Source organism: Anarhichas minor, unplaced genomic scaffold (assembly GCF_050575085.1).
Source record: "Anarhichas minor isolate MPS153535 unplaced genomic scaffold, ASM5057508v1 ptg000088l, whole genome shotgun sequence".
Lineage (NCBI taxonomy): Eukaryota > Metazoa > Chordata > Actinopteri > Perciformes > Anarhichadidae > Anarhichas > Anarhichas minor.
In genome coordinates this window covers 178,265-202,384 of record NW_027466534.1, presented here as the reverse complement: position 1 = coordinate 202,384, position 24,120 = coordinate 178,265, and the positions used below count along the sequence as shown (strand labels likewise).

Genomic DNA, 24,120 nt, shown 5'->3' with positions numbered 1-24,120 from the left:
GGCATGTTCCCACCCATCAGGATCTGTGTGTGTGTGTGAATACCTACATATATGTATGTCTGTGTGTGTGTGTGTGTGTTCCCACCAAGTGGTCCCAGAGTCTGCAACAGGTGCAGCTGATTAACTAATCCCCCTCTCTCTCTCTCTCTCTCTCTCTCTCTCTCTCTCTCTCTCTCTCTCTCTCTCTCTAAGAGGAATTTTGCAAGAGGAAAACACTCCTCCCCCGGTGGGAACATTTGCTTTTTCCTCCATTTGGCTCCGGTCCAGGTGGAATAGAGAGATCTCAGCTGCTCTCTGGATCGACGCTCCTCATCCATCAGCCTCCACAACTCCGGGGCAACAAAGCTGGAGTCCACAGTTGGTTTATGTGCGGCCGTCACTCTGAAGATGTTAAAGCTTTTCAATGAGCGTTACAACGTATTCCAACAAGCAGTGCTTGCTGCTTTAGTAGCAATACAAGTCCTTCTATCTGCAGAGGGTTTGTGCAATAAAATAATCCAGAAATTACATTTGATTTTGAGATCCGGTGTTAATTAGTATTTTTTTTAAGTGTCACATTGCATGCTTAGATATTCTTGGCTTGATGTTCAGAGCCGTTACCTAAAGTCAGCTGATTAGGACGAAGTGAGAGGAATCTCTTTTGGATGCAGTGGAATGTAAAACTCATCCTGTTGTAATTCACAGAGTTGTTGTTCACATTGTTGCAGCAGAAATCAATCAACAATGGATTCATTAAATGTGAAAATTCCTGCAAAATATCACCCACAAAGAAAACAAAAGGTGAGGTGCTACAGATGGGAGTTAATGACTTTGCTGATAACCGTGGGCCTCGGAGTGCAGAGTGCACCAACACACAAATGACTGTTAAATGAACCGCCAGCCCTGTCTTTCATCAAAGGGGATGTGAGTCGGCGTGTTTTCCTCCTCTAGCTCCTCTTCTCTTCTTCTCTTGTCATAATAATACCTCTCCTTGTTCCTTCCTGCCCCTACTTCTTCCCCACTGGTCCTTGTTACCTGAGTCCAGCTGTTGCTCGAGAACATTCCCTCCATGAATGTTCTTGTGATTACAACGCTCCACGGCGATTAGCTTTAGCAACGCAACATAGGAAAGATAAAGTGTTCCTATTGGCAACGTACCCAGTGTTGATCTGTGCAACATGACAGAAACCCATCCACTGATCCGCGTCGGTCCGGCTGAGTCAGTATCGGCTGTTTCTCGTTGTAAGTGCCACATATAGGAAAGCGTATCATCGGCATATTGTTGTCAGTCCAAAAGTGAAACCTTGATATGCTTGAAGTATAACAGCAACAAACGTTTTGGGCTCAGTACCAAGTTAAATAAGAGACGGCTGCAGCTTTATTGATTCATGATTCAAGATGAAATCGTGGCTAAAAACCAACCCGATCATGTTCACGTCACGTCATAACTCAAACTATGTGTCTACAGGTTCTTTATCTTGCGTTTGTTGTACAGTACTGTCTTGTTATTGTGTTTTTATACTACACTACATTTCTTATTAGAGATGTTCGTCTGTATTTCCTGCACAGGGACGACATTAGTAAATTAGCTTATAGCTGACTGTGGTACGGCTAAGAAGCTGTGCACTGTCCCTGTCAAACGAATAGATAAATACACATGATGGCAGAGATTAAAGGTCGTTTTACAGATGCATGAACAGATGAACACGCTGACATATGTAGCGTTCAAGCTCTCGTGAATCAGTAACTTCTGTTGAGAATGATCCTCGAGGCCTCTTAAGCTTGTGAAATGAACATTTGGGTAAATGTGAGCATTGGATCGGACAGAGATCGATGGTAAAGGAATCAGTTTGGCTCATTTAAAAAAGGTAGCATGCACTGCAAAAATGATCAGACGAGCTGATTTAGGCGGTTTATCTCACTACGAACAAGCATATTAACGCTTGCTTGCTAAAAAGCAATGCTGAACCAGTGAAGTCACTTCAGTGAATTTAAAACAAGAAGCGTAAATGATGCAAAAGGAGCACCAGATAAAGTCGCAGTCATTCAAATATCTTATCAAATAAAATCAAGTGGATTTGCGGTGTTACACTCATCCAGCTCTTATTTATTGTTTGAACTTGTGTGACCAAGTTAGCCGTCATGAGCCGACACGATGAACGTGGAGGTTGTGCCTAATGTGTTAAAGAAAAGAGAGCTGACACCACAGAAAAGTATTCAGGTTCAGGCCACAAAGCTCCTTTGTTATGAAAGAAAAGATCATGGATGGGTTCAAATAAGTCAATGCTGACTTTAGGTTTCACACAAACACCGGTGTCCTGGGTGAAAGTCCTGTGTTTGACCTCAAGAGGTAATTTCACATCATTTCTGTGTGATCAGGTTGTGATGAGCGTCAAGTTCAAGCTGTGAATCAATGAGAGCGGTTGGTGTAGAGTTAGTCCCTGTTTCCATCCTGACGTGTGACTGAGATCCTGAGCCTCTTTCACACCATTCCCTCCAAACAGGTCTTCGTTGTCAGTGAGGTGTACTGACGGATCTTGTCATGAGGTTTTAGCTGCGAGTGTTTCTTTGGTCTCACCAGTGTTTCCACCTTTCAGCAGAACTCACAGACCTGCTCAGACGAGTGATGAAATGATCTTTAAGCCTAAAAGACAGCAAGTCCACATGGATGCCTGAAAACCTGAAGACACACGAGGCTTTGTTACGACCAGTGTGTCCATGTTTTCCACAGTCTCTGTCTCTACCTGTTGCAAAGACGACAATGTTTCTGTCTCATGTTGGCGTCAGGCTTCTAGTCAAAGCACTGAAGATGCTTTGTGCCACTAAACAAGCAGCATTGTGTGACTTATTTGCCTGAATCAGTGTCATCATTTAGCTTTCCAAGGTTCAGTCTTTGTAAAGGAAAGACGTTGTCAGATATGAAAACAGGAGGACGTATTCGTTCCTTCAATCATTCATCTGCTTTTGCGCTTGAATGACAACGAGTTGCTCGGCTTTCTCTCGCCGGACACATGCTGCAGATATTAAGAGAGATAACTCTGATTGCTTTCCATATCTTGTAAAAACAAGACAAATGCAAATATATTGATCTCATAGAGGACAAGTTGTTTTCCATCAGTGAGAAAGATTTTGACTTGGATGCCAGGATCAACATAACCCACTTTATTACTGCCTGTCAATCAAAAAGATAAATCTTCTCAGGCCAAGAAATGATTGTTTCAACAGCTGTGTTTCCATTCACGTATCTGTTGTGCATTTTAGAAGCATCGCAACGTCGTTACACTGGCTTAAGGTGTTTCTTTTACTTTGTTGAAAAAGAGTTGATAATCTAGATTGTAGAAGGAATAAATGTTACTCACATTACTGATCAGCTGTTTCTGCTGTCGGTCTTCTCTGATATTCCCGTAACGATCCGTACACGCTGCTTTAACTGGTGCATGCATGCAACTCTGAACAGAGAAGAGAAAGAAGAGCTTTAAAGAAGCCTTTCCACAAACTCTCCACACATTAACAGCCTAGAAGCCTCAAAGAGAGTCTGTTATTAACGGATACACTGTTCTGTGCTGGTCTTATCTGTTTCATGGTCATCACACTAACGTCTCAGAACGACTGTGGCAGTGATGTAGTGGTACTGAAAGGTCATAAATGTATTGGTGACCTCTGAGGTCACCAGCTGATGGTATCTGTTAGATGCTTCACGATGGCAGTTTGAGGAAGAACAAGACCCTAAGAGGAATGGTTCGTGGTCAGAGGACAGGAAGTGAGCAACAAAAAGCAACATTAACAAACACTAGGTTTTGACAGCTGATGACAGCAGCACATTTTTTAAATGATCTCAATTGTTTTTTTCTTGTTTTTGACATCAACACTACGACGACTCTGAGTCATGAACCTCGACATCCACTCCAGATGAGAAAATCAGTCGTTTGGAGGTTAATAAATCCTGCTGACGGACATCAACCCACGTCCCGGCTACATGTGCCAAAGAAGATGAGAAAACGCTCAGCGATGCATTCAACATTTGATGGAGACGCCCACATGAACCTGCAACATCACCGTAGATCGATGGCAGCGTTGAAGCTGTTTATTGCCGACCTCTGCAGATCGGTTCAGTGGTCGTGACCTGAAATCGCTTTTTCTTCTGTTTATTCTAAACGAACTGCTGTTGCTGCTGGAGGAAACATAATTCACACCAAGTGTTGTGAACGTCCAGGAAGTCGGGTCGTTAATGTGTGACAGCAATCACCAATAGATGTCAATTTAAAAGAAAAGTCATGAAATATCAGCTGCACTGCATCGCATAATGTCGTCTGTGTCAACCTGTGTTTCCTGTTGAGAAAAAAACCTAGAAAATGACGGGTTCAACAGATGCACCATAAAAACCTGTTCCAAAGGAAATGTGTGCCGGATCCACTAACACCTTCTGTCCAGAGGTGGAATCAGGAGAGGCTGGAGGGTTCGGGGAGAGAAGTCAAATATACAGAGAGAAGAGCAGAGTGCCAAGAACAGAGCATACGGATGTACGCTGAGATAATAGACGGATGGATGGATGGAGGGAGGGAGGGAGGGAGGGATAGAGGGATAGAGGGAGGGAGGGATAATAGCTTGGTGGTCTGGTCTTTCTCCAAAGGCTGTCCTTTATTATATAATCTGCACATTTCAAATCAGGATCCTAACATCCAGGGAGGGATCTAATCATCGTCCGTGGATGATGAGCTCTCAGAGGACCAGCTGAGGCCTGAGGGCCGGTTAGTGAAATGAGAGTGCTTCTGGTGACGGGAGGGAAAGCGAAACGAAGAGAAGACGCACAGAGAGGTAATCTATTCAAATGCAAAACAACAGGCAGCCTAACAAAGTGCTAACCATCATGAATCTAGCGAGAATGAATCATGAGATCTACCTCTGCTGATCTCCATCAATCAAACTCTGATTATTAGCTGATTAAACCCATAACTAGGTTTGTAATAATTCAATTGGATTTAAGCCGTAAAATGATATTTGCAGCGAAAGTAAGCTTCAAACAAAGGCCTGCCAGCAAAGGATTGAAGCTAATATCGTAAATCCTCATCAACTCAATGAGAATCAGAGCGAGTTGGGCCGCCAGATTAACCCAATCTGTGCAGTACTGACACAGACTCACACCATCAAGTGTTCAAAGACTTCTAATCTACTTTGATCATTTCCACTGGTCACTCAAAAGTGTCCATGCTTTGTAGTTTGCAACATAGTCATCATGAGATCTGCAGTACAAACAAATATATATAATAACACACTGTATAAGTCAAGTCTTATCCTGCTCGTAATAATAGACAGCAGAGGTTTTGTCATGGAACTTGTACTTCAGTAGTTATTTTTCTCAGTATTTTGATCTCCTGCTCTCGCTGATCTCGCTGATCTCGCTGCTCTCTCTGATCTCTCTGATCTCTCTGCTCACGCTGCTCTCGCTGATCTCACTGCTCTCGCTGATCTCTCTGCTCTCTCTGATCTCTCTGATCTCTCTGCTCACGCTGCTCTCGCTGATCTCGCTGATCACGCTGCTCTCGCTGATCTCGCTGCTCACGCTGCTCTCGCTGATCTCGCTGCTCACGCTGCTCTCGCTGATCTCGCTGCTCACGCTGCTCTCGCTGCTCTCGCTGATCTCGCTGATCTCGCTGCTCACGCTGCTCTCGCTGCTCACGCTGCTCTCGCTGCTCTCGCTGATCACGCTGCTCTCGCTGCTCTCGCTGATCTCGCTGATCACGCTGATCTCGCTGCTCTCTCTGATCTCTCTGCTCTCGCTGCTCACGCTGCTCTCGCTGATCTCGCTGATCACGCTGCTCTCGCTGATCTCTCTGATCTCTCTGCTCTCGCTGATCTCGCTGATCTCGCTGCTCTCGCTGATCACGCTGCTCTCGCTGATCTCTCTGATCTCTCTGCTCTCGCTGATCTCGCTGATCACGCTGCTCTCGCTGATCACGCTGCTCTCGCTGATCTCGCTGCTCTCGCTGATCTCGCTGATCACGCTGATCTCGCTGCTCTCGCTGATCTCTCTGCTCACGCTGCTCACGCTGCTCTCGCTGATCTCTCTGCTCTCTCTGCTCTCGCTGATCTCTCGCTGCTCTCGCTGCTCTCTCTGATCTCTCTGCTCTCGCTGATCTCGCTGATCACGCTGCTCTCGCTGATCTCGCTGCTCTCGCTGATCTCTCTGCTCTCGCTGCTCTCGCTGATCACGCTGCTCTTGCTGCTCACGCTGCTCTCGCTGATCTCGCTGCTCTCTCTGATCTCTCTGCTCTCGCTGCTCACGCTGATCTCACTGATCTCGCTGATCTCTCTGCTCACGCTGCTCTCGCTGATCTCTCTGCTCTCGCTGCTCTCGCTGTTCACGCTGCTCTCGCTGCTCTCTCTGATCACGCTGCTCTCGCTGCTCACGCTGCTCTCTCTGCTCTCGCTGTTCACGCTGCTCTCGCTGCTCTCTCTGATCACGCTGCTCTCTCTGCTCACGCTGCTCTCGCTGCTCACGCTGCTCTCTCTGCTCTCGCTGTTCACGCTGCTCTCGCTGCTCTCTCTGATCACGCTGCTCTCTCTGCTCACGCTGCTCTCGCTGCTCACGCTGCTCTCTCTGCTCCCGCTGTTCACGCTGCTCTCGCTGCTCTCTCTGATCACGCTGCTCTCGCTGCTCTCGCTGCTCTCGCTGATCTCGCTGCTCTCGCTGATCTCGCTGCTCACGCTGCTCACGCTGCTCTCTCTGCTCACGCTGCTCTCGCTGCTCACGCTGCTCTCGCTGCTCACGCTGCTCTCTCTGTTCACGCTGCTCTCGCTGATCTCGCTGATCACGCTGCTCACGCTGCTCTCGTTGCTCTCTCTGCTCTCGCTGATCACGCTGATCACGCTGATCACGCTGATCACGCTGCTCTCTCTGCTCACGCTGCTCTCGCTGCTCTCTCTGCTCTCGCTGCTCACGCTGCTCACGCTGCTCTCTCTGCTCTCGCTGCTCACGCTGCTCTCTCTGCTCTCTCTGCTCTCTCTGCTCACACTGCTCTCTCTGCTCTCGCTGCTCTCGCTGCTCTCTCTGCTCTCTCTGCTCTCTCTGCTCTCGCTGCTCTCGCTGCTCTCTCTGCTCTCGCTGCTCTCGCCGCTCTCGACTGGCTCATTGATGTGTGTGTAAACACGGACCTGCAGAGCGCTTGGATCAGACTGGTCACACAGGGATCAAGCCTTTGATCGTCCATCAACAGGAACATCAGCACAGTCAGCTGTCAGATAGAACAGAGAGGAGCTGCAGGAGGACCTGGTCCACGAGAGACCAGTTCTTCACCAAACTACGGATGCAGGATCTGAGAACATTTCATCTCCAGACCACATTCATTCAAATACAGACTCCACAACTGTTACATCTTTACTTCTGCTTTGTTTTGATCTGAGTACGGTTCCGGTGTTTCTGGTTGTTCTGGTGTAGCTGGAGAGACTAAACCATTTATATATATATATATATATATATATATATATATATATATATATATATATATATATATATATATATATATATATATATATATATATATATATATATATATATATATATATATATAGAGAGAGAGAGAGAGAGAGAGAGAGAGAGAGAGAGAGGAAACACTTTTTACATAATTTATCATCATTTCATTCAGTCACGTGAGGCCGTTCATTCCTGATTGTCGGGTTTGATGAGTTTTATCATTTAAGAGAAACAATAATCATATTCTGGGTTTGTAATATTTTTTATATTCTTAAACTGCTAATTTCATACGTTATTATTAATGATTAAATATGAGAACAAAAGAACTCAGATGACAGAAGAGCTGCAGGCCTCTTATGAAACATGTTTACAGCCTGAATCCATGATGTTGTAGAAATATAACATATTTACTCATATTCTTCGGCTGCACGTCGTTAACGCGTCGTTGTTTCCTCACTTTAAGTCAACACGACCTCACCGTCGGTAATCCGGCACAAACAGACAGTTTGCAGTGAAATGACTTTAGTCTCTCACAGCTGAAGTGAAACAACAACAAACACAATTATCCAGGAGGAGACGTCAACGAGGAAGAGGAGAATTCTGGGTACAGCTGCACTGCGGACTGGGAGTCCAGCTGTTGCTCGTCTCTCTTTGTCATTTACTTTATTTACCTCTCAGCATTCAGCCCCTCCACTGTGAACACAGTCCCTGCGGATGAAGAGACATCTGAACCTGAGCCGACTCTTCATCCTCCTCCTCCTCCTCAGAGCAGTAACAGGTGGATCCCTGTCAGGTGACCACATGCTGCCTCCTCGTGGTCTCTCTGAAGATGGACTCTAGATCAGCAGCTTAGGTCGCGTCGCCATCTAGAGGTGAAGCACCTCTCTCACGTTCCATCAAATGCCTCAAATCAATCAGAATGGAGACTTTTGGTTTCATATTTTAGTGTGAAAGATGTGAAGTTAGAGAAAGAAATCAAATGGATACACATCTCTAACTGACAAATGGATTAAAAGACAGAAATAAATTGATGTGTGTATCTATAAACACTAAATTCTAATGCATTTCTTTAGCTCATGTATGTTTGTTGTGTTTCCTCTTTGAGCCACTAGAGGGCTCTGTGGTGCAGCACAGTGACTGAACCTTTCACAGGACATTCCTTCATTTCTTTGATCTAATACTCATAAAAAGATGTATCTGACTGTTGTTGAAGCAGCTGAGATCACTGACATCTGATGCATTGTCTTAAGACTCCTGTAACTTCATAAAGGGGATGTTCAGAGACAGAACATCTGTCAGACGCCCTGAAGAGAGAAAACCTCGAATGCAGCTTTCTGCATCTCTTCTCTTTTTTTGTCCTCTTTGTGGTTCCAGTAATCTTTCTCTCTCTCTCTGTGTGTGTGTGAATAAATTTGGAAGAATTGGCATAAACTTATTTCATCACCTTGAACAGATTGAATTTGAAAAGGAGACCATGCTGCTTTCTCTGGCCGGCCACAGCGTCCCATCATCACATTGAGCTTGTTTCAAGATGTAAGAAAAAACACAACGAGGCCGTTAAAGGAACAACTCCAAAACAGGTAATACTGCTGAGGGTCAGAGAGAAATACCTCCTGGCGTTGAGTCTCAGGTTTAAAGGGCAGTCAGCTCAAACATACATGTCCTCAGAGCTGCAGGCGTGTGTGTGTGTGTGTGTGTGTGTGTGCATTGTGTTATGTAATAAAGAAAACAAGAGTTAGACGAAGGTGAAGGTAGAAAACAACCAGACCAAAGCATGTGAGTGTGAGTGTGAGTGAAGGGGTGATGAGAGGAGGTTGCATAACCCGTCGAGGACAAAGAACATGTGGTTTCCATGTAAATAAGAATGTGCTGCAGACTGAGAGCATTAATTCATTTACTGCCCACAAGTGTGTGTGTGTGTGTCCTCCTCCTCCTCCTCGTGCAGTAGTAGTAACAAATATGAAATTATGAAGATTAATGAGCAGAAATTGGAATGGCTGTTTAAGAGTTAACTTTTTGTCTCAGTAGCCTGGAAATAAAAGGCGAGATGGACGATTTAATTAACATTTATTCAGATTTCTCCAGAACTATATAGTGTTGTTGATAATTTATGAATTGTGTTGTAGATCATTTTCTATTTCTGGACTTTCTTTGTTGTTTGAAAAAGTGTCCGCAGCACTCTGGTCCTATAGCCTTTATTAACTTATGCAATAATTAAAAGTTGCATCGATTCTTTTGATTCCATTCCTCTCCCGATATGTATCGAGCTACAATGTGTAGAAACAGCAGCTGACAAAGAACTCTTCCTTGTTGTGGAGTTTGCTGAGTCACTGTAGAGGTTTAAAGTTATTATAACATCAGACTCTGTGATGTGGTCGAGCCTCAGCAGGTACACTTCACCAAGTGCTGCTTTAATACAATAACATGAATCATAAAACAAACTCTTTCATCACAATAGAAAGACGATCACAAAGTGATCTTTCCAAAGGATTGATCCCGTTTATTCATCTGCATCCATCAGTGCAGAGCTAATCCAAAGTGTTGCTTACATTTTTATCTGTAAATCCGATTTAAGAGGATTTCTCGGCACTGCAAAGTCGCCCCCCCCCGCCTCCCCCTTTGTTGTTAGAGAAGTGCAGCTCAACAGAAACTGTTGCAAGAAACAGGTCTGATCTGTATTAAGGGGTATTTAAAGGTTTTCATCCACACTTCTTTGCTGTTGTTGGACGTGAACAGAGAGTCTGCAGGCGATAATGAATTAGTAAAGAGCTGATGGAGCCGAGTGAATTTAACAAAAGATCAAAGAGGAAAAACATTAAATGAAGAGAACGAGTAGATTCCTGGTGAACCTCCAGACAGTTAAAACACACCTGGGGCTCAATTTAAAGTAAAATCTCATAAAGGATTACCAAAGCTTGTAAAATGCATCACCCACCTCCGGACAAGAACAGAACGAGTGTGAACAACAATTGAAGATTTAATAACTCATGTTTGGTAACTTTATTGTTTGTTTTTTTGCAAATATGCTCAACAAAAGTTTATGAAGACTGTGAAACAATCTGCCAACAGATTGACAGCGTTAACGTGCACAACACAACGTGTCCACAAGAGACAGCGCAGATAAACACCAGAGACGGGATCTGATGGAGACAAAAGAACAAAAGAGTGCAAAAGAGTGCAAAGGGTGACAGAACAGGATTATTGTTAACATGGACCTGTACAGTGTCAGATACGTCTCTAAAACATAAAGTCTCTAAAACACTGGCTGCTCTAATTTACTTTGTGCATAAACATGAACGAATGAATTAATAATATTAAAGCACATCTATTAAAGCACATAAGTACGGAAGCATATCGCTGCCACCATTACAAAACAAATGTAATTATTTTTTTAGTTTTAAAGAACCTGTTGTTTTATTATTATGACATCACTTTCTGCATCTTTTTTTACAAGAAACTTTTTGCACTAAAACGTCATTTCCTACATTTTGTTTAATCAAAAACCTTTTTGTTATACACAAAGTCAATGCGTCTCATTAAAACTAAAGTTTCTCATTATCATATGATAAGTTTTGTATATCTTACGCAGTTTCTCATTTTTGGTGTTTTCCTACTTAAGTCAGCATTGTGTCTATTTCTGCTTCTTACATGCAAACAGGTTTTTCAAAATAAACTTTTGTCAAAGGAAACAACTTAGTTCACTTAGGTTGAGGCAACAAAACTACTTAGTTAAGTTGAGACAACTAAACTACTTGGGTTTAGAAATAGATTGTCGTTTGGCCTAAAATAACTACAGAAGTACACAAAGTTACGTGACAAATAAATCTACGTTGACTTCCTGTTTCATACGGGGAAGAAACTGCGGTCTGCTGGAGGAAAGACCGTATTTCGTTTGACCCATTCACATACAAGAACTGGTCTTTACAGACAAATTGATTTCGTACGGATTACAGTTTAGCTGCGCATGCTGGATCAGAACAGCCTGATTATTATAGGAGATACTGTAGCCTCATACAACATAATTGATGTAGACATGCAAACTGTTTTCACATTATTTTAAAACCCCTAATTCAAAATCTTATTTTTGTCATAACGTAGGAGTTTTTAGAGAGATTACAGTTAAAACTTTGGAAAAATGACTTCAGAAGAAAGCGTTGGTAAGTTCATGGCTTTGGGCGAAACCCTTTCTAGTCAAAATGATATTTAGAGCAAATGCTTTTTGTACCGGTGGCAGCCACATGCAGCCGATTACAGAAGGAATATGTGCTGAGTCATTTCTCTGTTTCACATGACAACGTGCATGGAACTCCTTCATCAGCATAAGCAAGCAAAAGAAAATCTCTTCACAACAAATAACAGTAACAGCTTCAACATTCATCACAACAATGATGAACACGATATAAAGGAACAGAGAGATGGGTGCCGACGTTCTACTAAGGCGGCTTCATTTCTGCAGACCAAACTTCATCGAGTCACCTATTAATTAAGGCAAAATCCAGTAACAAGCACTTCATTAACGAGGACGCTCCTCTTTGTCAACACAAAACCTCATTAATTAGTAAATCGAGCAAATAAATAGGTTATTAAATAGGCTGAATCACAAGTTAACACAATGGAAATGGAAAAAAAAAAACACTTAAAGATGAGACCGCTAAACCAGGACGTGAGTGCAAAACACCGGAATGACAGAAACATTAACTTCTTTTTTCTTTTACTTTACAAGTTGGAATGTAACTTTTGTAACATCAGAATCACACATAACTCAACTGAATATGCAGATTCAGTCACAGGAGATATATTTAATGCATTTTAAGTGAGACAAGAAACTGCGTATCTTAATCTCAATACGACCCATGTGGACTCCATACTCCTAAAAATAAAATCCAAAAGTCAAATAACAATTTCTCCAAATTTAAATCATAGTATTTTGGAACTTTATGGGTGCTGAATTCCAAATTAATCTCAACGTGCTGAGTCGGCGGCTAGCAGCTAACGGTGCCAACAACGGCTAACAGCTCAGGCAGACGTTAATCCTCAATATCTCTACATAGATAATAGTTGTTTGCTGCCATGTTAATGTGCAAAATTTCAAATTTAGCACCTTTAAAATGTTGATAAACTCTGATTTACATTAGGTGACATCGTGATTCTGGCCAGCTGCAAACAAAAACAAACTGCGCTGCATTTAAAGACAGTGTGTTAAGACGTCAAGGTTACACTGTGACTAAGATACGAAGGACCGTCTGTGTTGTAACAGACTTTGGAACAGTTTTATATTCATTGTCTATCAGACTGGGAAAGAAGTGCTGACTGTTGTGTTTCCACCATGAAGGCATATTTACAAAGTGCAAAAAAACAACATGATTTAAATTAAATGACTGTAGACTTTGTGGGGGATCCACTAAAAAACTCTTTAGAGGATTGAATATATATATATATATATATATATATATGCGCATCAGAATCTGTCTAATTCAGCTCATCAACGGTGGATGGGGACATTGCTTCTAATAAATACATGTATCCAAATTCTTAAATGCTGCGATCAGCACAAATGAAGTGATATTGCATTTGGCTGGAGGCAGGAATTTGGACTGGATATTATGGACAGATACGACTAAAAGTGAGTGAAACTCCAGCAGTTCACTGTTTACGTTACTGATCCTTCATATACACGTTTACGTGGAGCCATTAAGGCGTTAACTGCACGAATAATTCTCCACGGGACCCGTTAAAGCATCCGTCACCACGCTGCAACACAGTATGTTCTTTTCCTACACCGAGACATTTACAGGTTTAATAAAAAGAAAGAAATCAGTGCCAGATACATGTGATCCCTCAGGAAGGCTCAGATTTAGGAAGGGCAGCTCACATTATGTCAGATTTACATGTGTGGCTCCATACAGAGCCAGTGGGATACTGCAGAACGGCTCTACAGAGAACACAGGCGGTGAAGCTCAATCCCAACAGATTGAAGGTAAAGCTTCTCCAGATTAGAGCAGCAGGTGTGGAGTGTGCGAGAGGGGATGAGGGCCGACCAGCTGAAGCGAGTTTGGTGAAAGCCGGAGAGTTTAGCGAGCAGAGAGAGACGTCCTGGTGTGGACATCTTTGAGGGCTTTGGCCACATGTTTAGATCTAAACCGGCCACGTTTTCTACGATCAAACACAAACCAGGTGCTCTTGTGTAATCAAAGCTGCCTCTACACATAATTACAGACAGGCCTGCCCTGAAACACTCACTCACACTCTCATCGCAGAGCATTAGTGATCAGGGAGCAACTGAATGGTGGAAAATAAAGATGGAGGTTTTGTCTCCTCACGCCAGCAACTTCTCTGGGTTCTTGGAGAGGGTTCGCAACAGGCTCCTCTGGAAGTCCTCCTCAGGTATTTCAGGAACCAGGAACTCCAGCAGAAGGTCGAATATGCAGTAGACCAGATGTCTGAGGGAATGACACAGTTTAACCATCATGTAAATAAAGTTTTACTGACTCAGTAGAACATGTGTTTCTAGTCTCTGATCTCTGATCATGTTTCATTGTAAACAACCAATCAGTGTTTAAACCAACAGGAGGAGAGCTAGTAACGTTAGCAGCACCGCTAACGGCTAACCAACAGGAGGAGAGCTAGTAACGTTAGCAGCACCGCTAACGGGCTAACCAACAGGAGGAGAGCTAGTAACGTTAGCAGCACCGCTAACGGGCTAACCAACAGGAGGAGAGCTAGTAACGTTAGCAGCACCGCTAACGGCTAACCAACAGGAGGAGAGCTAGTAACGTTAGCAGCACCGCTAACGGCTAACCAACAGGAGGAGAGCTAGTAACGTTAGCAGCACCGCTAACGGCTAACCAACAGGAGGAGAGCTAGTAACGTTAGCAGCACCGCTAACGGCTAACCAACAGGAGGAGAGCTAGTAACGTTAGCAGCACCGCTAACGGCTAACCAACAGGAGGAGAGCTAGTAACGTTAGCAGCACCGCTAACGGCTAACCAACAGGAGGAGAGCTAGTAACGTTAGCAGCACCGCTAACCAACGGAGGTTCACTTCAGTTACATTATGATGCCTTCAGGCTCTGCTCAGTGAACATGAGTACTGGATGAAGGTACATTATAACGTTACCATGATGTGTTCACATGTCATCTGTAAAATGTAGTTTTGGTGATAAACTTGAATAAATCCAGTAGTTTGAAGGAGATGTTTTCACATGAATATAAAATGGATATTAGAGATGAATTATGAGCTGTTTAACTTCTAACACGAGCTCTAAGAACATTGTTATACTTCATTAAAATAATGACAATAAAAATATAATCTTTTATTTCCTAATCATTTGAATTGTGTGTTTTATGAAGAAAAAAAACATAAATTACTAAAACAAAGTAAAAGTATAACATTTCAAGCTTTTGATGGTTTACTGACTTCAGAAAAAAAAAGAAAATGTTTTTTGTGACGGCGGCAAAATAATAAATATTCTGGATCCTTGTAGACCAGCTGCTGTAATCAAACAACAAAAGGATCTGTATCTGATAATATGGATCAATGATCGGTGGAGAAGAAGAGTGATCTGCGGATCTCTAAAAGTTATACTTGCTCCTTTCTTTATTTAGTTGCACCTCTACTCGTGACTTCATGTGAATGAGGCCGGGTGAGGACATGAGAACACAGCTGGTGTGCTTTGGATATCCAGGACAGGACTTCCTCTTCCACACGCCGCACAACTGAACTATTAAACTCTAACTCACTGGACATCATTCTTTAAGGCTCATATTCACAGTCAATGTCAAGCAAAGATAAAGTAATCAGGTTCAGGAGAACTGAGACCCACTGACAACGAATTAGAAACAACTTCTCGTCTGGCAAAATTCTGTAAACTTTTAATCAAATCCAAAATGTAAATTCTCTAACAAAACTTAATATGGAAAAAGTGAAAGGTTTAGAATTGTTTGGGTTGGTTCAGTGGATCCTGATGTCTGTCTGGGACTCTGTTTGTTTCTACATCTGTGAAACCTTTTCATAGCTCTCCAGCTGTTTACTCAACTGTCTGTTTAGTGATGAAATGTGTTCAAGATGTACGATTTCCAGGTGAGCTTCTCTCCGAGTGAGCACGTCCACTCTCCGGCCACTTCATTAGACACATCTGCTTGTTAACAAAGCCAGCACGTCCAAATAGCAGACCATGTGGCAAGTATACAAACCGTGCCAGTCAGATCCAAGAGGATCATCAGGTAGTGTTTCAGCATCCGAGTGGCCAACGAGCTGTGAGCTGAGTGAACGGCGTGGCGTCATTATTGTTGCTGGTTGTACCGTTTCCAGCAGAAACCTTTGAACCCCAAAACCTGCCGGCGGGATTGAAAAGCATGTTTTCTTGAAACATTCACCAAAACTACACCGTTTATCACGGCCAGAAGCTGTAAAAAATGCCATTATCGTCGGTTCTTGAACACATCATGTGTGATGAACACTTCCGTCAGAATAAGCAGCCAAACTGAAGCTTAACATTGTGATATTTCATCAACAACATTTTATTCTACATGTTGTCATTATAAATCTCTCCTCTAATAAAACATTCACTTTAGCCAGATTGTGTAAAAACATTAAGCTGTGAGCTCCTCAGTGAAACTATGAAGTCATGATTGATTCATCTGAGACCAACAGTCATGTGACAACAAGGAGGAGACACTCTGACTGAACTACAGGAAGTGAACGAGGAGGAGAGAGGAGAGAGGAGAGGCTGAAGTAGAAGATGTTACAATGTGAATAGTTTACTTTATAGCAGGTAAAGACTCAATTAAAATGTTCCAACATTGGTAACACTTTTGGCACCTTGGAAACATGTTGGATATGTAGATTTCAGTGTTTTTTGTAAAAAAGAAAAACACAGTGGAGAAGAGAGGCCGGGTCAGAACGGACACGCTTGTTCAACAGCAGAGGAAGTAACTCTCCAACTGAATTACTGCATACGAAGACTGTGCCAGATGAACAACAGAATGAGGCTGCAGTATCAACAAACTGGAACACTAAAGAGTGGAAATCATCACATGACTCTGCAATTAAATTCTGACCTGATGGTCAGTTTGAGAGAAACATGAATTTGTGAACCAAATAATAAGCCACTAAGGGACAAACGGGACTGCACTGTATGCACTTCCTACTACATTAATTTTGCAGATATTTGGTCATAAACCAAAGTAATGAACAGACTATAATGTTCACCTGATGATGACGCTCAATGGGAGTTCAGAGGATGTCCAAAGTTCAAGTCAATTAGATCCAATAGTTGTTGAGATATTTCAGTCTGGACCAAAGTTGTAAACCGACCGACAGACTGTAGAAACTGTAGATCCCATCATGCTTCACACCTTAAGTCTCCTTCCTTTTTCTTTTAACTATATTTGTTAACAGTTTGGAGAATCTTCATCATCTTCACCATCGAGTGTATAGTGTGTGTGTGTGTTCACCTGTTAATGGAGGGGTCTTGAAGAGAGTCCAGTGCAGTCTGCCAACAGAGTTTATACTTGTCTGAGCCCAACAGGTCTGAGATCAGATCTGGAGACACAGAGAATTATAAAACAATGTGTAAGCAGCTGTTTGTCGTGTTTTCCTACCCCTCTGTCATAACTTGAGGCATTCATTTTATTGCTAGAAATATTTACACAAGGCAGGCGGCAACCTCCGGTTCTGAAAAGTGAAGCCAATGCTTCATGTGTTAAACCTGCATTCTCTCTACTCACCACCAGGGGCCGACTCCTCTGGTAGTATAGAAGTCTATGAGAAAATGACCGTTCTCAGGAACGCACGGTAGACATTTCATAAATTTTGGTACAAACGTCCTCCTGGACTCAAGAATGAATTGATTCAAATTTGGTGGTCAAAGGTCACTGTGACCTCACAAAAAAACGTGTCTTAAAGCTGCATTCTCTCTAGTGTCCACCAGGGGGCGACTCCTCTGGTTGTATAGAAGTCTATGAGAAAATGACTCTACTTCTCTCTTGATTTATTACCTCAGTAAACATTGTAAACATGAGTTTATGGTCTCAATCTCTAGTTTCAAGTCTTCTTCAATACAGCATGATGTTCATTTAGTACATTATGGTCCATTCAGAGTCCAACAGACCATAAAGCAGGGTATGCTTTAGGGCGGGGCTTACTGTGATTGACAGGTCTCTACCACGGCATTGTCCGGTCTGGGAGTTCGCAGAACTTCATTATAACCGTTTTGGTCACCTAAAAATGTCTTATTCTGGGTTAAATTGGACTTAACTCCACCCTCTCGTGCCACGTCTGGTTAAACAACAAGATGGCGCCGTCTAAAATACCGAATTCAAGGCTTCAAAACATCAGTCGCACACAAACCAAAGGGTGACGTCACAACGACTACGCCCACTTCTTCTAAAAGTCTATGAAACTAGGGCCCAAGTTTTGAGGCCGATACTGATATTAGACAGAACAAAATCCTATAACAATATATATTGTCTGCGTGTTTGTGCACGTACCTGGTAGGAGTCTCATCAGACAGTGCAAGGCTTGTTGCCGGGTACCGTCCTTCTGCTGCCGGCTGCGTTCCAGTTGAGGTGCTGTCGGCAGAGCTCCTCCTGGCCACACAGACTCTTGGATGACCTGCAGGTACATCACCCAGTACGAAGTGCATGTCAGGTTGGCCACACCCACATCCAGCCACCTGAAATGTACCAACACACAACAGTGGTTTCAAGTTAGCACAGTTGACATTGTACTGATTGTTGATTTTTAGAAAAAAAAAATGGAGGTAAAGACACACACCCATGGAGCTGAGGTGGAGCAAGTTTTAAGATCCTGGGAATTAGCATTACAAACAACCTGACATGTACAGCAGGTGATTAAAACCGCCCAGAGAATCATTGGTACCCATCTACTGAGCATCGGTTATATTGGTGACAAGAGGTGCCTGCGAAGAGATAAAGGGATATTAAAAGCTAAAACCCACCCAGACACAACCTGTTCACTCTGCCGTCTGGAAAGAGATACAGAATTATCAGCTGATGAACCACCAGACTTCAAAACAGCTTCTTTCCTCTGGCTGTGAGACTCCTCAACTCAGCCTCCATTCTCCAAAAATGATTGTTTTTTGTGTTTTGTTGTGCAGTAAAATGGGACTGCGATCTAGATATTGTTGTGCAACCCTGTTGTGCAATGACAATAAAATACCCTTGTTACTAACTGGTTCCTGCCTGAGAAGTTGTCCCACATCCCTGTTTCTTTCAGATTTTCAGATTATTTGTGATTTGGATGGACTGAAACAATCTCCCTCTTGAGGCCCGGTCACACCAGCATATTCAAATGTCAAAATAAAGCTGGCAAACTCAATTATTTTCAATGGAATCACCACTTTCAAGTGGTTTGGCTGGACCGTTTAACCCACAAATTTGCGCCGGTGACCAACAGCAAGCCCTTTTAGGAAAGTGGTGACCTTGATGGGGAAAGAGAGCCGGAGAGTTCAAAATGCAGGAAACTATGATAACTTATTAGCTTTGCTGCACCTGCAGTGGATAGAAAAATTGGAGAGAAACTCTTGGAGCTAATGTGACCGACTTGTGCTAGCCGGGCCAGCTAGTTCACCAACTAGCCCCTGTGAGGAGTCCCTACAACACCAAGCGTTCGGGCCTCCATCAATATTGCATGGATGAGCGAATGTCACCGCAGGGTATCTCACGTCAAGGTACAACGACAACCTCCTGACTTTAAGATCCCACACAACAGTCAATGTGTTGTGACCTTGTCATCATGGCTGACCACACCAGTGCCGAATGATCCAGGCTTCAGACCAGCCGAACCCTGCAAAGGTATCTCATGCACCATTGCATTCCCACGGGGATTTGAAGTGGATTTGAAGTGCAGCAGTGGAGTCCTGCCTGGCACAGTCTCAAACTGAGCCCATCCCCCCCTCCCCCAAGTCTTCCACATAACTGCTGGGTTTACGGTCTTGTGATGAGTAAACTCAATAGGCTCTGTGTAGCAGGCAGAAGTTGACCCTTTTGACTCTGACCTGACCTTTTTCACGCCAAGATTTACCATCTGAGGGTTGGAAACGCAGCTACACAGGCTGGATGAGGAGGTTATTTAAAGCTCAAAACATCATCTCAATGTAGCTCAAGTATTCAAGCATTGTTCAGGTCTGGAGCGTAAAGCTGTAGGAGATACTATCAATTTGAAAGTAGTCCGTAACGAAGTATATCCACAACTCTAGAAATACTGTACGATTTTTCCAGGACTAGCAGACCCTAATACCGTAACACCATGCAGATGCTGTTATGCAACATCGTCCACAACCTCAGAGCCCTGTTAAAAAGAAGCGGGGACCACCCTCTGGGCCTCATGTTCTGCTTCTTTTGCTCACTTCATGTGGCCCCTAATGAAGTTATTTCATTAGCTTGTTCTGGCCCGTTAGCACGCTGCTGGGCTGCACTCAGAGAAGCTATGGATGGACGAGACGTGCCAGCCACAAATTCCTGGGTTCCACTATTATACATGTTTTTATCCTCTAGTATTTCATAACAGCACAAGAGATGCCAAAAGCCTTAACAGTGGTGGGGAAAGTATTTTTAAATTCCTCAAGTTGCACAACTGCAGAATAACAATATGCTTGGGAGACAGCTCAATTAATTGGGTATTTCATTTTAAAAACGGGCCAAACGTTTTAAACAACTTCAACAAACAGCTGGGGGCCAGAGTTGAGAGCCGTTGCTTTGTCTTATCTGTGACTAGAGCAACTCCATACGCCCTCAGCGTCATGATTTAAATCTCTGAGTAACGTGCGGTCAAAGGACAGGACTACCTGTTGCCATGTATTTATCAATTTATTTGACTATCTGGTCACTTTCAGGGTATTTTTTGGGGGGGGGGGTCCTTATCTGATGTGAGGGTCCAAGGACAGAAGATGTATGTTGTACAGATTGTAAAGCCCTCTGAGGCGAATTTTGGATTTGTGATATTGGGCCATCCAAATAAAATTTAGTTGAATTGGAAAAACAACAACAGAGAAACGGCTAACGCTAGGTAGACAACTCCTTCGTATCGGCCATTTCACATTCCAAATGTGTCCCAGTTTCCCAACGAGGGAATCAGTGCTAATGTTAGCGAGCTGGAGTAACAAACATCTACTGTATTTCCAAAGTGGAAGTACAAACCAGTGCTAATTGGGGTTGCTGAAAAAGTAATCTTGAATCAACAATCATAGGCAAAGGAAATAGGACCAAAACAGGTTTTATTCTCTTTTGAAATATGGAAGAACTTACACTTAAACTTCAGTTCCACTTTAAGGGGATATCTAAGGCCAAAATCTGAGTTTAAAAGATCAAAGGACCAGTTTGTGGGATTTAGTGGCATCTAGTGGCGAGGTTGCCGATTGCACCAATCTGAATAGCCCTTTCCATAAAAAGCTTTGCAACCTTGAAGAGAACCACACACCACCTTTAGGCAACATAAAAACCCCAAAGGCTCTCTCTAGAGCCAGTATTTGGTTGTCTGTTCTGGGCTACTGTAGAAACATGGCGGCGCAACATGGCGGACCCCGCCTACTGCTCTCTATCTAGATATGAAGGGTTTATTCTAAGCTAACGTAAACACAAGGAATCTTAGTTTCATGTGATTATACACTAATGAAAACAATGTTATGTTCCATTTCTGCCTATAAATTCCCCAAAATCAAACTTTTAAAAAAGGGAAACGAAGGTTGTTATTAAAATCAATTCTGCACTACCACAAGCAAACAAAGATAATGCTAGTACGTCGTTAAGTCCCATCCCCAGTAACAACAGTGTATTTTGGTCGAGGCCGGTTAAAGCTCAGCAGGTGGACAATGAAGTTTGTTTCTTCCCCGGCTCATACCAGTCAGAGACAAGCTCAGTAAATCGCTCTGAGTTATGACTGACTACTGCAAACAGGAATACATGGACACGGAGACCTACAGCCAGACACAATAAAGAGCTGAGACATTATGTGGACTAATTTACGGTTCGTCAGAGAGTCGCTTTAGTGCTACGATTGTAAATCTTCAGAAGGATTAAATCTCCTGATTGTTGCATACGGTTGCAAGAATAAAGTGTTCATCATTCCTTAATCCCCCAAAACCCACCGGCGGGATGGAAAAGCATATTTTCTTTAAATAACTGCCAAAACTACTCCGTTTATCACAGCCAGAAGCTGTAAAAACTGTCATAATCATCGGATTTTCATGTATCCGAAGGTCCTTGAACACATCATGTGTGACGAAAGCTTCCATCAGATAAATCTCGCCCTGAATAAACCATTTGCTTTAACCAGATGCTATGAAAAACATTACATTCTGAGCTTCTCAGAGCAACTAGGAAGCCAAGATAGAAGAAAGCAAGATGGAGAGCTGGATGTTTCTGACAGCAATGCAACCAGTCACGTCCAATAAGACGCCACTGTGTGTAGAATGAAGAACACAATAGGGCTTACTGTTATTCACTTAACAATAAGGGGTTTCAAGACGTTCTATTGAGAACCCTTTCATTCAAGGAACCATTTCTGGAAAAAAGAGTTATTCAAAGACGGGTGTTGAAAGATTCTTCCAGCCAAAATAAATCCCAAAACTGCAATTTTGAACCATAATTAGTGACCTGGTAAACTAAAACCCCGGTTAGGGCCGAGAAAGATGGAAAGATCGATGGCATGTAAAAGGGATGCAGGGTTCTTGGTAGAAGCACCTAGATGGGCTCTTGTTTACACCCTTTGGAGGTGAAGAGGTTCTGGACTAAAACCTCCACTGAGAGCTCCGAGTAGAACAGTGGACAAAAACAACAACATGGCGACCGCTGTAATCCAAGATGGTGATAGCGAGATCGCCAAACTTGAGGCTTCATAACATCATTCCACAAACAAATGAGTGACTACGTCCACTTCTTCTATATATAGTCTATGGATAAGACCCGTTATTTTGGCTTCTAGCGAGAAGCCTCTTTATTTTTAAAAAGGTTCTAGAACCCTATATGGTTCTGGTTAGCACCGTTATTCCTAGAACGAAACAGGTAGAAGTTTCAATCTTAAAGACGGCAGAAGCTAAATTGTCAGAGTACATCAATGAGAGGAAGAACCTCCCTCACAGGTGTCAGAGACAAAACGGTCTCAACTCACTTCATCTGCCTCAGAACTGTAGATCGGAATCAGACGTCCCAGATCGAGTCAGTGGACCTTGAGTTGAGATTGTTTTGTCAGCTGCGGTTTCGTTGGTCGAGGATGAGCTACAAGCTCAAATAAAATGGTGTTTCTCGTTGGATGAACATTGACACACATTAAGGGTCTTATTAAAAGGAACCGTGTGGAGCCTTTGACCTGCAGCAGCACTATGGAGCAGGTTTTTAATGAGTAGGTTTATTTTTGTCTCGTGCATGAGGACGCACACACAAGGGTGATGCAATGAACATTCTTGTCATAGACAGATGGCAGTAACACAAAAAGATATGCAGCAATGTGCCAGCAATGTGCCAGCAATGTGCCAGCAAAGACCGGGAGGAAGAAGACGACTGCACGCTGGTGAACATGGATGCAACAAATGCTGGATTCATTACGTTAAATTAGCAACACTGAAAAACAGTTATTCGTGTTCTTGTAAGGTTTAAAATCAATGAATGAATGAATCAAACATATTTGTAGACAGATAAAGTGCAGTTCGAGAAAACAAAAGATAAAACTAACAAATTAAAATAAATAACATGAACAATTGCAGACAGATGCATGCGAGACAATAGAATGAAGGGTTAATAACGCAAAGAAAAAACAGCATTTAGGAGTGATTTGATGCATAGAAATAGACAAGTTGTATTTCATTTCAACAGTGCATCAATGCATGTAGTTACTCTCTCCAGTTGGAGCGAGTGGGCTGTTTGCACTGTGAGTTCTACTGACACGGCAAAAAAAAATAAACAAATTCACTCACTGTCCGTAGCCCAGCTGGAAAATGACCTTCCCTAATTGACAATTAAGAGTGGAAAAAGTGACAGAGGAGTCAGTTTGGGTGGCTGCATGAGCAAGAGAGAAGGGAAGAAGCCAGGATTCATGTTTGGGGCGAGTGAGTGACACAATTAATGAGCAGTCTGCTGGCTGCAGACGAGGACGAAGGCCGATGCCGCTCAGACTGCAGCTCGCCGGCCTTGATGCCGCTCATTTAAATGAAAACACGTTGACGGTTAATGAATGTGTGTTGGCTCAGGTTGTGTTAGTGTGTCACTTTAAATTAGATTATGGTTTTAATTTCATATAATTATAATATAACATATTGTTTGTTAGTAGTTAGCTTCACTAATGGCAAATCTATTTTGTAGGAATTTCCGATACATTTTTGTTTACACACACACACACACACACACACACACACACACACACACACACACACACACACACACACACACACACACACACACACACACACACACACACACACACACACACACACACACACACACACACGTCAGGCCAAGTAAATAAAAATGATAGCCGTCATAATTACAAATAATCAACACCACAGAAATGACAGCAGCTAATATTGCTTCTCATACGAGGACGATCTTTCCCCATGTGGTGAGACGTGGAGACCTCACAAGTGTTTTGAGGACCTTCAATAAATGGGAGCAGATAAAAATAACGTGCGTTCTTCCCGTAATGTCCGTCTGCGTTTA

The 24,120-nt window shown here is 42.9% G+C and overlaps 1 protein-coding gene across 4 annotated transcripts in view; it reads right to left on the bottom strand.

Annotated features, from left to right (window-relative positions):
- Positions 1–10,419: 10,419 nt before the first annotated feature.
- snx19b (sorting nexin 19b) overlaps positions 10,420–24,120 on the bottom strand; it is a 34,911-nt gene continuing 21,210 nt past the window's right edge. For 2 of the 4 annotated variants that reach the window (XM_076082031.1, XM_076082032.1), the window contains exons 12-14: positions 17,941–18,125; positions 16,906–16,993; positions 10,420–13,890 (exon numbers count right to left, since the gene is read on the bottom strand). In XM_076082031.1, the coding sequence (XP_075938146.1) occupies positions 13,767–13,890; positions 16,906–16,993; positions 17,941–18,125 (397 nt within the window). In that variant the 3' untranslated portion in view covers positions 10,420–13,766. Of the gene's footprint in view, positions 15,784–16,905; positions 16,994–17,940; positions 18,126–24,120 lie in introns of all 4 variants that reach the window. The other 2 variants (XM_076082034.1, XM_076082033.1) reach the window with 2 other exon arrangements.